This window comes from Chiroxiphia lanceolata, chromosome 15, assembly GCF_009829145.1.
Source record: "Chiroxiphia lanceolata isolate bChiLan1 chromosome 15, bChiLan1.pri, whole genome shotgun sequence".
Lineage (NCBI taxonomy): Eukaryota > Metazoa > Chordata > Aves > Passeriformes > Pipridae > Chiroxiphia > Chiroxiphia lanceolata.
The window spans coordinates 14,272,981-14,285,533 of record NC_045651.1 but is presented as its reverse complement, the minus strand read 5'-3'; the positions used below and the strand labels follow the sequence as shown (position 1 = coordinate 14,285,533).

At 51.1% G+C, this 12,553-nt stretch overlaps 1 protein-coding gene across 3 annotated transcripts in view; it reads right to left on the bottom strand.

Annotated features, from left to right (window-relative positions):
* Positions 1 to 3,631: 3,631 nt before the first annotated feature.
* Positions 3,632 to 12,553, bottom strand: part of FLT4 (fms related receptor tyrosine kinase 4) — a 56,284-nt gene continuing 47,362 nt past the window's right edge. Inside the window, exons 25-30 of one of the 3 annotated variants that reach the window (XM_032703164.1) lie at positions 12,212 to 12,311; positions 11,622 to 11,727; positions 10,550 to 10,689; positions 9,817 to 9,937; positions 8,968 to 9,053; positions 3,632 to 7,598 (exon numbers count right to left, since the gene is read on the bottom strand). In XM_032703164.1, coding sequence (XP_032559055.1) covers positions 7,391 to 7,598; positions 8,968 to 9,053; positions 9,817 to 9,937; positions 10,550 to 10,689; positions 11,622 to 11,727; positions 12,212 to 12,311 — 761 coding nt within the window. In that variant the 3' untranslated portion in view covers positions 3,632 to 7,390. The remainder of the gene's footprint in view (positions 7,599 to 8,967; positions 9,054 to 9,816; positions 9,938 to 10,549; positions 10,690 to 11,621; positions 11,728 to 12,211; positions 12,312 to 12,553) is intronic. The other 2 variants (XM_032703165.1, XM_032703166.1) reach the window with 2 other exon arrangements.

Below are 12,553 nucleotides of genomic sequence, written 5' to 3'. Positions count from 1 at the left end.
AGGCCGCCGGGAGAAGCCGCCGCCGCTGCCGCCTAAGCCGCGCTCGCACAGACCGCGGGGCTCGCCTCGGGCTCGGCCCGCCGCGCCGCCTCGCTTCGCCTCGGGGCTCGTCACCGCCTCAGTGCGGCGGGAGGCGCAGCCCGGTGTCCAGCCCGGCGGCAGCAGCCCGCGGCCGTCGCTCCATGCCCGGCTCGCCCGGGGGCGGCGGGGCCCCCGCTCCGTCCCGCGGCTCCGCCACCGGCCCCGCGCCCGCGCCTCGACTGCAGCCCCGCGCTCCGAGCTCTGCGCAGGCGCCGCACGCCCCGCCCCGCGCCACGAGGGCGAGAGGCGGGGCTGGGGCCGGGACCACGCCCACGGGGGCGGGGTAAGGGGAAGCGGGCGGGGCTCTATTGTATGACGTCATCGCGGGCGTAGCCATGGTGGTGGTGGGAGACCAGGCTGGGGTCCAGAGACCCGCAGTTCCATAGGGGATTAGATCACAGAATGAGTTAGGTTGGGAAAGACCTCTGAGGTTGTCGAATTCAACCTGTGACCGAGCACCACCATGTCAACAAGGCCATGGCACTGAGTGCCACGTCCAGTCTTTCCTTAAACACCTCCAGGGACAGTGGTTCCACCACCTCCATGGGCAGCCAGTTTGATGTCTAATCAGCCTTTCTGTGAAGAAATTCTTCCTGATGTCCAACCTAAACCTCCTTTGGCAAAGGGACACCTAAGGGCTCCCATGGCTCCTCAGCGACTTTTCAGAAAAATATTTCCAGCTCAGGAGCACTGACCATCAAAAAGATACAAGAGAGGGTTTGAAAGTATGTCTGAAATGGGCTGTATGTGTGAGAAGGAGGTGGGGTGTGTTCAGTCTATCCAGGTAGCCCTGAAAGGGCTCTTGGGGCAGGAGCAGCACAGCCTGTGTGTCAGCATTGGGTCACTCCTGCCCAAGTTGGAGTTACTTGCTTCTGATGTACGAAAATGGGAAATTGTACAAACGCTCAAACGTTGTTAATAAGTACTAATCCCGTGAAATACTGTAAAACAGAGCTTGATAAATTATTCTCTTTAACTAACTTAGTTTTAAGGATTTTGGCCTCTTTGGAGATGTAACATAATAATGTAATTGCCTTCTTGTATTTTGAAAGGCAAACTATCTGAAAATTAGTTATGGCAAAGAGGACAACTACTGCAGGACTGCGAGTTAGGATATTTTCTGTTTCTGAACAAATAGCTGTCCTGCTGTTCTTTCAAGATATGGTCTCCTCGGTGACTTCCCCAGCTGCTCAGGTAGTCCCTCAGATAAGCCTGGTGTTTGGCCTGTGCATCTTATTGAACAGTTTTCTTCTGGAAGGTTTTGTAGTTTATCCGTTTGTGATGCACTTGGTCACACATGCACAAGATAACACCATCGAAGCACAGTCTATTTATTTCGCTGAGATGCAAGTAGTGGGTCTAATCCTGCCCTTGGGGAGACCTGTTCCATTCCTAAGGAAAGCAGCAGGCTGGCAAACCTGAATCTCAGAGCAGAAAGGATCTGTGGGCTCTGCTAAAGGCATGTGTGTGCTTCTGTAAAATCCTCTGAGAAGCTGTTTCTGCAAAGCTCTATAGAAATGTCAATACAATCCAGGAAATGTCTCTGAAGCAGCAGCCGAATGTTCTGCTTACATTTTTTTAAAATTTAATTTTGCTCTTCTTGGTAAATGCTGGGTGAGGAACTACACACCATCAATGGCCTTCTCATTTCACCCAAACTTTCACCCCAGCCAGAGGGCAAGAGTTGTGTCAGACACACTGATACTGCACTGGGCAGAACATGTTTTGGAGCTGTTCTTGCTTTGATTTCTCAGCATTAAGAGCTCTGCATCATTCTGATGCAAAGTCATGTGCTTTATTGCCGAAATGTCCTCAGAAGGGGCCAGGGAGTCCTGGAAGCCTGAAGGATTCTTCACTATTACTGCACTGACCTTTGGAGAAAGACCTCAGAGCACTTTTGAAAAGCACTGATGAAACATTTGTTGGCCATGTTAGCAGGAAAACAAAGGGCCAAGCCAGCAAATTCCCAGTTCTCTTCGCTAAGCACAACAAGCAGCTGCTTTTTATTTTGCTCTGTCTGGTTCCCTGTGGGCTGTCTTTCTGCTGGGGAGACGTGGTCTGCCATGCTCCAGTCCCTGTGGGAGGGCTTCCTGCTTGGTTCCATCCCCATCTCCATCCCTCCTCACGCAGCCGGGAGGCTGCTCAGTGCCATTTGCAGGGCCACGAGTGCTCGTCTGCTCCTCACCCGCCTCCCAGCCTCTGGACATCCTATGGATGGCCTGAGAGGCAGCCGAGGAGCGGCCGAGCACTCGTGGCTCCAGGAGAGAAGCCTCAGGAGAGGAGCAGCCTAGCAATGCACAAACCTGGGATATTTCATGAGCAGAGCAGGTTCAATCTCCTCGTTCCCCAGAGGGACAGGTCCCTGGATGGGGAGGGGAGAGGTAGAAGGTCCTTTTGGCTGCTTTCACCCCATGGTGGAGCTGGATGAAGGGATGGCAGTGGAGAGGCTGGAGCAGAGAAGCCCACCCCCATCACCTCAGCCGTGCCTCTGCCACCGGCCGCTCCTCAGGGGACATTATTTTAGGGAGACAAATGGCACCGACGCCTTCACAGGCCACCCCAGGGCTGAGGAGAGAGCTGTGACTGAGCGTTCCTTCCAGCCCACGGTGATATCTTAGGGGAAATGGTCATGATTCCATTAATATCCCCTCCGGCAGCGAACACCTCCCTCACAGCCGCCCTTGGCTGCGCTCCCAGCTGTGACAGGCCACGCACCGCCCGCCATCTTCCCGCGCGGGGCCCGCGACCGCCGCCGGGGGCAGGGCGCCACCTGCAGGCCGCCGGCGGTACCGCGAGGGGCGGCAACGGCACCGGGGGCGAAGGGGGGCCGGGGCCGGTCCTGAGGAGAAGGGGATCCCGGGGGGGGTGTTGATGTTTGGAGCAGAAGCAGGGTCTGGGGAGCCGGTACCCTGAGGAGAAGGGGGTCCAGGGGGAGTCGGTGCTCAGAGAAGGAGGATCCGGGGGGTCGGTCCTGAGGAGAAGGGGGTCCAGAGGAGTTTGGTGCCCTGGGGAGAAAGGGGGGATCCGGGAGGGGTCGGTACTCTGACAAGGGGAGTCCAGGGGGTTCTGGGCCCCCCAGCGTGGTGAAGGAGGGCAGGAGGGTCCGTGGGGGCGGGAGGGTCCCAGACCCCCAGGGCTGAGGCGACAGGGAAGGGTCACGGATCTGAGGCTCAGGGCTGGGTGCTGAGTGCTGAGTGGTGAGTGCTAGATGGTGAGTGCTGGATAGTGAGTGCTGGATGGTGAGTGCTGGATAGTGAGTGCTGGGTGCTGAGTGCTGGGTGCCGAGTGCTGAGTGCTGGGTGCTGAGTGCTGTGCTGCTGGCTCCTGCCACTGAGCTTGGCCAAAGCTATCCGGCTTCACCATGAGAAAAGACAGAGTTTCATCCTGGATGGAAACACCACAAAGGCCAGCTGTTTCCGAGAGGATGCGGGGAAATGCAAACGGGCACAAAAGTAAAAATAATAAACCCCCAAATGTGCTGATGGCTTGGCCGGGGCTGGGCTGCCCAGGGCTGCGGGGGCAGCGGTGGCCCCAGGAACCAGAGAGCAGCTGCCAGTTATGACTTTATTCATTTTCACATTTAGATATTACAACAAAACTCTTAATGACAAAGGATAACAAGTACTATAGGAGGAGAGGAAAGGAAGCAGTGTTCTAACTGGTTTGATATATAACCGTGAACTTCCAGAGAGGAGACTCAACGTGAGTTATAAACACTCACATATGCTCACTGCTAGGAAAACTCACGTGCAAACACCCACACACTCACACACAACACACTCATATACACACAGACCACGCTTTGTACTCGCACATAACCCATGTTGTAACCTACTTGCTTCGAAGGCAGCCAACTGAAACACTGAATGCTGCTGGAGCAACAACAGGTACCAGGTTAAAATATTGCAATATAAATGAAGTGTTACTTGATACACAGGTTTTTCTTCAGAGACCCACATGTATTCGCAAGTAGGGGACCCAACACTTTGTTTTCAGGAGGGAGGAATGTCCTCAACACCAACATTTTGTAAGAAAAAATGAGGCTGAGCATAGAGCGGAAACAGTCATTTTAAAGGAAGGTGATGATGATAAATAGCTTAGCTTCAATGTTGAGTTCCAGTAAAAAGCCCAAACAAAACAAAACAAAACAGAGAGTGCATTGTGAACAAGCAGGCACAATTACTGAGCCCTGGGTTTTAAAAGTTGAAATACTCCCTTGTTGCTGTGGAAAGACAGAAAACACTGTTGTCTCACATCTTAAAACCAAAACAGACCAGCTTCACTTCATGCTCATGCTTATCTGGAGACTGTAAAAATAAAAAGCCAGAAATAATGCAAGAGAGTGGGAAGGGTTATCAGGTTTGTACATCTAATTTTAGTATACTTTTAGAGAGCAAAAGTACAATTGTCTCAACAGCTCTCCAATATCCCACACTACAGTTCTTCATCACAGGAGTGTCTGAAGAGGAGCCAGCGTTTGCTCCTATCAAGCTGCATTGTTCATGCAACGCTGTTGACACAGATACGATAGGATCTGATTCAACCCCCACCCATCAAGATGGTGCGAGACAGAGAAAATAAACTTCTGTGGACTTGAATGTTCAAAAATCAGATGTCACACCAGTGCTTTCCCCGGGGTGAAAAAGGGGATGTTAACAATGGCTCTAACGAAGCAACCCTTCTCCACAAAGATGCTTGTGAGCAATTTACAGCTAAACCTAGAGACAAAGTGCAGCTGTCCTGCACTGACAACAAGCCTGGGCACTCAGATGCCTCTATCCCCCTTCTGCTGAGGAATTCTGCTGCTGTCCTGCAAGTTGGGCTTTGCTAGTACGTATCTATCCCTCACATATGGACAAGGACTTGCAGCTACTTTGGAATCCTGTTTTTCAACTATTATTTTCTTTGTAGTCCTCTTTCTTGGGCCATCTCTCAGATGGGACTGTGTTTCCAGGCAGAGAACTCTTTGTGGAGCACTGGAAACAAGAGAGCCTGGGCACATCATCCAGTGAGCAGCCTGAATTTAGCTCAGCCCGCCACCTTCCACCCATGTGAATGCCAGTGGAGACCTCCAGCAGCACGGGGCACTTGCAACCTTCCTTCTGCCAAGGGAACCACCAGTTCGAAAACCAGGGCAAGATGAGGGCAGAAGAATTTGGTCTGGCCTACGCCCCGTTGGCTGTCCTGCTTCCTTGGCCTGGCTCTCCAGCATCTCCTGCCAGAGGATTCTTACTGAGTCACAACAATTACTTAGAGATGCTTAAATTCCTGGCAACTTCAGGGGACACCAGTAGAAGTCAGGGAATTCATTGTCACATGCGGTTTTCAATTCCACAACTTGAGCCAGTTTGGCTCAAGCTGGTCCACTTTTGTGCCTCTTTTTTGCCATGGAAATCGCAGCCATGTCATCCTGCTGACACAAAAAGGGAGGGGAACTGCGTGCTGCACAGGCTTAGAGAATCTGAATGACAGGCGTGCTTTTCCCATGTGCTAAATAAATCTCCCCATTACACTTGTGCAGAGAACTATAATTAAGACTTGGCAACATCATCTGTAAGGACTCTCAGGCTTACGTCGGGAAACGCGCAAAACCCTCTGCTGGAAAAGAAATACAGTTTGGGAAAGCTGTACATCTGACAGGAAACACAGTTTTAAAAGTCCAAAGCCTTGGCTCTGTGACAGAGGTATAGCCTGCAAGCAGAAACTCCTTGGTGTTGAGATGCCCTGGTGCACGGAGCTCTGCCAGCCACAGGCATGTGGGAGAAGATATGATGATAAGCTGTTCAGACGAGCCTCTTCACCCGGACTCCTGTGGCGGTGATATAACCATGCTCTGTGGCTGAGCTCTTGGATTGGGAGCAGGATGGAAAGAAGTAGGTGGGAAGTGGTGAGGCAGCAGCAGAGAAATCCAGAGAGGGGCTGTGGAGGTTCCTCAGAGCTCTGAATTCGCATGGTATCTTTTAGAAACAAAAGGCCCAAGTGATGAGTTGTTTCCTCAGCAAACATGTTCCTTAATCCTCCAGAGACAGGTATGCTGGCAGCTCTGCAACAGAAACTGGAGAGGAGCTCTCTGGGCAGAGAGTGCCTCCTTTGAATCAGGGAATTTGGGCAACAGGAAAGGTCATGGTGCAGAACTGTCCACCCAGGAGAATCAGGGCTTGAGCCTTGGCCAGGTGCTGCTGCCCATGTGCTCAGTGATGCCAACACACAAAGGGATGCAACCCAGGCACCTCATTGCTGGAGCTCTGTTCCTTCCATTGTTTCCAAAACACTTGCAGCAGCTTGAAAATAAACATTTCACTCCCTACCCCTTTGATCCTTTTCCTCCCAGCAAACAGCCCATTTTCACTCTGTGTTTGGAAGACAGCTGAAATTAACCCAGCTTTGCTTTAATTTCTCACTCGAGCAACAAATGACCTCAGCGCAGCTCTGGGAGAAGGGAAAGGCGAGAGCAGCAGACCTGTGAGTAACCTGCTCCCACCACAGATCATAAAACCCCTGTTTTGCACAGGGCCTGCAAAAAGAGTTGCTATTTATCTCACTGTGGGAGCACTTTAGCCATCAGCTGATGACCTGCTCAGCACTAGCTGTGTTGAGATGGCTAAAATAACCTTGGTGATAAGGTGGATTGGCAGGCTTCCTCCCAGCAGAGATGAGAGGGGTGTGGGTGTTGCTTGCAGAGGAGATGGAGAGGCTGGCACCTACTCAGAATGAGCAGCATGCACGAGCATTTACAAAGATCCCTTGGGATCTCTCAGTACACCTCTTTAAAATGTCCTGCTCTTGCTGCTAATACCACAAGGGATTTCTTCCTTTTGATTCTGCTCTGCAGCTCAGCAGCTGACATCATGAGGAGGGGAGGAGGAAGCAATCCAAGGAAAAACATTCAGGCTGCACACCAGGAAGAAACTTGAGACTAAGACGGATCTATTTATATCTGACCTGAAATGGGCTTTCTGAATGGGAAGCTGATCTGAGCGGAGGCTGGGTGGCAGGCAGAAGGTGCCGTAGTGCTGAATACAGGCACCCACTCGCCGGCAGAACGCATCTGTCCGAGCCGCAGGGAGAAAGGAAACACGAGGAACCAGGGAGGTGCTCTCTGTAGTCCTGGCACGGGGAAGATGCAGCTGGAGGTGCTGTATGAGCCATCGTGCTGCAGTTCCAAGGACATCAGTGTTCCCCACCCGTTTGGGGTAGGTTCCCTGTTGGGTTTGGGCATAGATTGAAGGAGAAGCTCTGAGTGACCCCGATGACGTGCCTGGAAGGTAAGAGGGGATGCCTCGGCAAGCGCCTCCAGGGCCTGGTGCCATTAGTACTGCTCGGAGAAGAAGGAAGCGTGGAGAGTGGGGGGACTGGCCCCCTCTCCAGGCGGGGTGCAGCTGCCGTCCTCAGAGTGTTCTGACAGCTCCCCGTATTCACTGTTGTAAAAAGTCTGGCCTCCGACTTGGGACCCGTACGACGGTCGACATCTGCCCCGCAGGTCCGACTGTTCCCCTGTTCGACTGGGCCCTTTACTGCTGTGAGGGAGAGAGACACAGGGAATCAATCTGGGCACTCCTAGAAAGCCTCTGTCCTGCTTAGAGACATCCCAGCTTCAGGAATCTCATCTGCTAATGCATGGGTCAGAGACAGGGTCAGGAGCAGACTTATACCTCCATTTCAAAGCACAAAGCCAGGCCTTGCTCTAAATCTAAGCACAGCCTGCATGTTTTGTGAAAAATCTGCACATAACCTGGTGACAGAGTTACTTCAGCTCTTCTAGTTACCTTTGGGATACCTGCCAGATACAGGGAAGGGCTGGGGCCCCAATGAGCAGGGAGAGACAAGAGACATTGCCTCAGTTGCTTCTAGACCTGGCAGGAATAACAGAAACTGGTACAAACCAACAGCCAGGATGGGGGAAAGGAAGTGAAGGAAGGTGATGAAGATGATGTGGGAGGAAATCAGCAGCCCCATCTCAGCACCTACCAATACCAAGTGGCTGGCAGGAAGCCACAAGAGCAAGGGCAGGGACACATTCAAGGAAAGGTTTAAGGGCAGTGTTTTCCAGGAGACAGGACACCAGGTGTAGGAGACAACAGGAACATGCCTTAGGGAAAAGAGGACGAGGACAAGAAGTAGGAGACAGCTTGATGCAACAGCAGAGAGGCCACAGGTTTGTGGCTAAGAAAAAAGACAATGACCAGTCTGATCTGATGTTGGGAGGCAGAGGAGGTGAGGAAGAGGCTTGGGACTGGCCTTGTCTACACATGAGCTGACATGGCTTGCTCAACACACTGTCACCAAGACAAGGTCCCAGCCTGCTCTGGCACCAGGCAGAGATAAGCTAGACAGGTTCTCACCCACTTTCCAAGCCTGGGACAAGGACATAGCCATTCATAACATCCTCAGCCCTGGGAGTGCCAGCTCAACCTGCCAGGTTCCGTATCAGCATGTGGGAAGTCCTAAGGCCTGTACCATCCCTTCACCACCACATCAGGGCCCTGAACCCTGTGGGTCAGGGCTGAGGGAGGGAGGGAGGTGGCAGCCACATAGTTTCTGTCCATCTCACCTGCCACTGCTTGTGCAAACCCTGAAACATTTCACCAGAAAATGCCAATAAACATTAACAGTTTCATTAACACCATCACTCCACTGTGCCTCATTATTTTAACAGACGTATTCTCATTGATGGGAACAGCTTAAATTTTTAAACCCTAGGAAGCAGCAGGCATGTCTGTTGTTTGTGTGTTTTGCCTCTCGTTGATGAGTACATGGACTTATCTGGCTCGGGGCCCACAGCTGAGGGCTCCAAGCAGTACAGCCTATGGGGAGACACCAAAGCTGCCTCCTGGTCTCACTGCATTTGGTAGCAGGGAGGTCTGAGTGGCTAGACTTAAGGAGTACCTGAATCCACCTTCTTTTCTGTGTCGGTTTTCTATCCTCTCAAATTCCTCAGATGCCAGAACCATCCCACTGTCTGTCTGATTGTCCTGGAAGGAAGCAACAGGAGTTATCAGTAACATCCCTGTCGACTGATCAGAGTGGGAAGGGAGGAGAAATAATTCAGAAAATGAGATTGTGCGTATGTGTGATGGGGAAAAAGAGGTAGGGACACTTTACCAGCATGCTGCATCTGATTCTCTCCTAAAAGCACCACATAAAAAGGTAGGATTTCTGTGTGCAGTTCAGTGTCACTTTTGGGGGAAAACAAGAGTGCTCCCTGTCTGGAAGGTGTATTACCATCCGATGTACGAGAGGTGAGGTTTTCCTCTGAAACTAAAGGTATGATCAAAGTTTTTCCACTACAGGAGATGTAAGTACCAGTCCAGTTCAGAGAGACCAGAGGCATCCCTACTGCACAGTGCCACGTGGGTCAAGATGCAGGGGGTGCAGGCAAGCACTCTGGGTTTACCTAGTCCTGGCTGGATTTCAGTGTGCTTAACCAGGCTATGTTCACAGATTTGAGAAGGGTGAAGAGCAGGCTCTTCTCTGAGGTCCTTTATAGTCCCCTTGTTTGCAGATCTATCCTCCCCATTTCCCACTCAGGCAGTGTGAGCTGTGCTGCAGAGAAACCCCTGTGTGCCAGGTGGAGAAGGGAATGTGCACAGGACTTGATGGACTTCACAGGAATGACACAGACAGACTAACATGAGATAGGACTGATCTTCCTTCCACAGTCTTAACAGTAAAGTTGCCAGAAAACAGCTTAACATTTCTTTGCCCCCCTCTCAACTCCACCCAGATGCTGCTCACCGGGTGTGCCTTGTACATTGTGTGTGTCATGGGAAACTCTTCAAATGTCTTTATCCTGGATGGGCACCTGATCTGATTTCCTCCCGTCAAACAACCAGGGAACGAGACACAGTTGTAGTATCTGCAGACAGAAGCACAGTGTGTTCAGTAGAGCCAACATTCGATGTCTTGAATAAACAGGACCTGAACCCAACATCCTCACTGTGCAACCAAAGTATGCAGGGAGGTGGATGACCCAAATGGTGGATTTTGGGAAGGTAATGGGGTCACCTTAGGCCTCTTCATCCCCTATTACTTCTGCTGTGGGGGAGCACCCAGACTTCCCAATTGAATCAGACCCTAAAGACCTCTCCACTTGGGGTAAGCAGAAAATCATCATATAGATCCCAGGCATCACATTATCACAGCTCTCCAGAGAGAAGAGGCTTAGGCCTTGTTGTTTGGGTTTGTTAGCAACAGATAGGATGAAATTCCTTACATGGTCCTTTGGCAGCATAGCTGGAGTCAGAAGAAGGAATGTCATAGGCTTACACATTAAGGGCTCTTTCTCATTATCAAAATCAAGTCATTTTGCTTTTATAAGCAAGATGCTATGGCCTAAATGCTTGGATCACATCTTATCACCTGGGATTTTTCCAGCATCTGGGTTCTCCCTCTATCCTTCAGGGTACCTTACAGCTCAGGCTGCTGGCTGCCTGCTGGGCTCTCTCTACCCTTTTCAGAGGGAATTCACCTTGCTGCTAGGCTGTGGCAGCGTATCCTCATGTCGAAGTCCTCTTCATCTGAGTTTTGCTGGGCCGAGGAAGGCACCTGGGAGAAGCCATCATCTTCTGAGCTGTGAGAGTCATTCAGTGGGATGTAATCCTTCCCTTCCTGGTAGGAAGAACAGTGAGTGGCCTTGCAAGAAGGGGAAGGCTTTCCCACAAGAAAGAGTTTCACAAGCAGAAACTGTCAGAGCTGGGAAGGAAAATTTCTTGTTTGTGTATTTTCTTTCTCTGGGACAAAATATCTGGCTGGAGATTTCTGTGCCCTTTGCATAAGTAGCTGTGAATGATGCATGGAGGTGTGTGAGCAGGAAAACAACGTAATCCCACAGTTCTTCCCCTTACATGGACAGAGCACTGTGCTCCAGGGCAACTGTGGTTTAGTCACTGTGGCTTAGTCATGCATGTGAGGGGAACCAGTGCTGAAAGGTTAAAGTCAGAGACGTCAGGATGAGACAGTACTCAAGCATTTAGCTATCAGCTTCTGAAAGGGAACGTCAAGAAAAAGCTAAAAGAGCTGTAAGCTCATGGTATTTAGATGTCCTGTTGAGCTACTGCATGGAAGTGATTAGTAACAGTTTCAAAGAAAACTGTATTGCTGGCTGCTGTAAAGTAACAGTTGTTTTGTTCACATGGCCCTGACATTTCAATCTGAGGGCAGAGTTTCAGAAACCCTGGTCAAGTCCTGGTTTTCATTATGCAGGCATGTGGGAAGCAGAAGTACCAGGGCCTTGACTCAGCTGAAGAATTTCAAATAATCATCTGGGGATTAGGACGGAAATACTGGAATGACGACTAAGAGGGCATCCGCCCTGCAAGGAGTGGAGTTATATGAGGATGCAGCTAGAGGGCTGTCACAGAAATGAGTTCTCCAACAGCTCTGGGAAACAGATCTCTGATCCAGGTATCCCTGTGTTATTGGTTGGCCTATGCAAAGATATTGCATTGACCACAGAATCAGCAGAGAGCACAGCAAGAGAGATAGAAATGGGAGAAGAAAGAGCTGTCTGGAGCTGAGCAAGGACACAGAGAGGTTTTCACCTGCTGGACGTTTTCCTGAAGAAGGTTCCCCAGTATCTCCACAAGGTCGGAGAAAGTCGGTCTCTCCTTGGGATCACCGTGCCAGCAGCTCAGCATTATACGGTAGCTGCCAAGAAGAGATGCTGGTTTTATGCCACAGAAACCCCCTCCTACCTCTCTCCACAAGTCCTACCCACATGGTTCCCACAGTGGCTTCACTGTGAGGGAAAGCTTGGCACCCCCAGCACACTGGCCAGGTGGACTTGCTGGAAGGGTGTTGGTTTGTTATGCACTGAATATAAGAGAGCATGAGAAGCTGATTCAGGCACCTCTGGTACCCTTTGGAGCAGGAAAGCACATTGCCCACTTACAGACCCATCCCAGCATGGGCATGCAGAGGTATCTAGAGAGCTCCAATCTGAACCTATCTGGCTTGCTCTCCAGGCAGCTGACTAGAGTGAAGGATGTGTTGGCTCATTCCCCACCCTGGCTGAAAGGTCTGTATCCCATAGAGGGGCTTGTCCTGCCCTAGGCTGGGATCTGGAAGGTTTCTGCCCTTGCACAGAGGGCTCTGCTCTGACCATGCGGGATCCATGAGGTTTCTGACTCACATTTCTGCCGTGGCGTACTCTGGGGCTCTCATCCTGGTACCATCTTTGAGCCTCTGGCAGAACTCCTCGTTGATCTGGACTCCAGGATATGGAGATGCCCCTAAATAAAGTTCAGAGAAGGGTGGGAACATGAAATGTGCCCTCAGAAACTGGTCCTTTTGAGACTGCCCTTCCTGCCAAAATACCAGGAGATGTGGTAATTTCTCATACACAGCCCAAGTCCTTGGTGCTGCCCAAATCAGGCTTCTCTGTCTTGGCATGCAGAGGCCACCTCTGAATGCCTGCATCCCCATCACTCTGTTCATAGGTGGATATGGCTTCCACATTTTTTTTGCCTACATT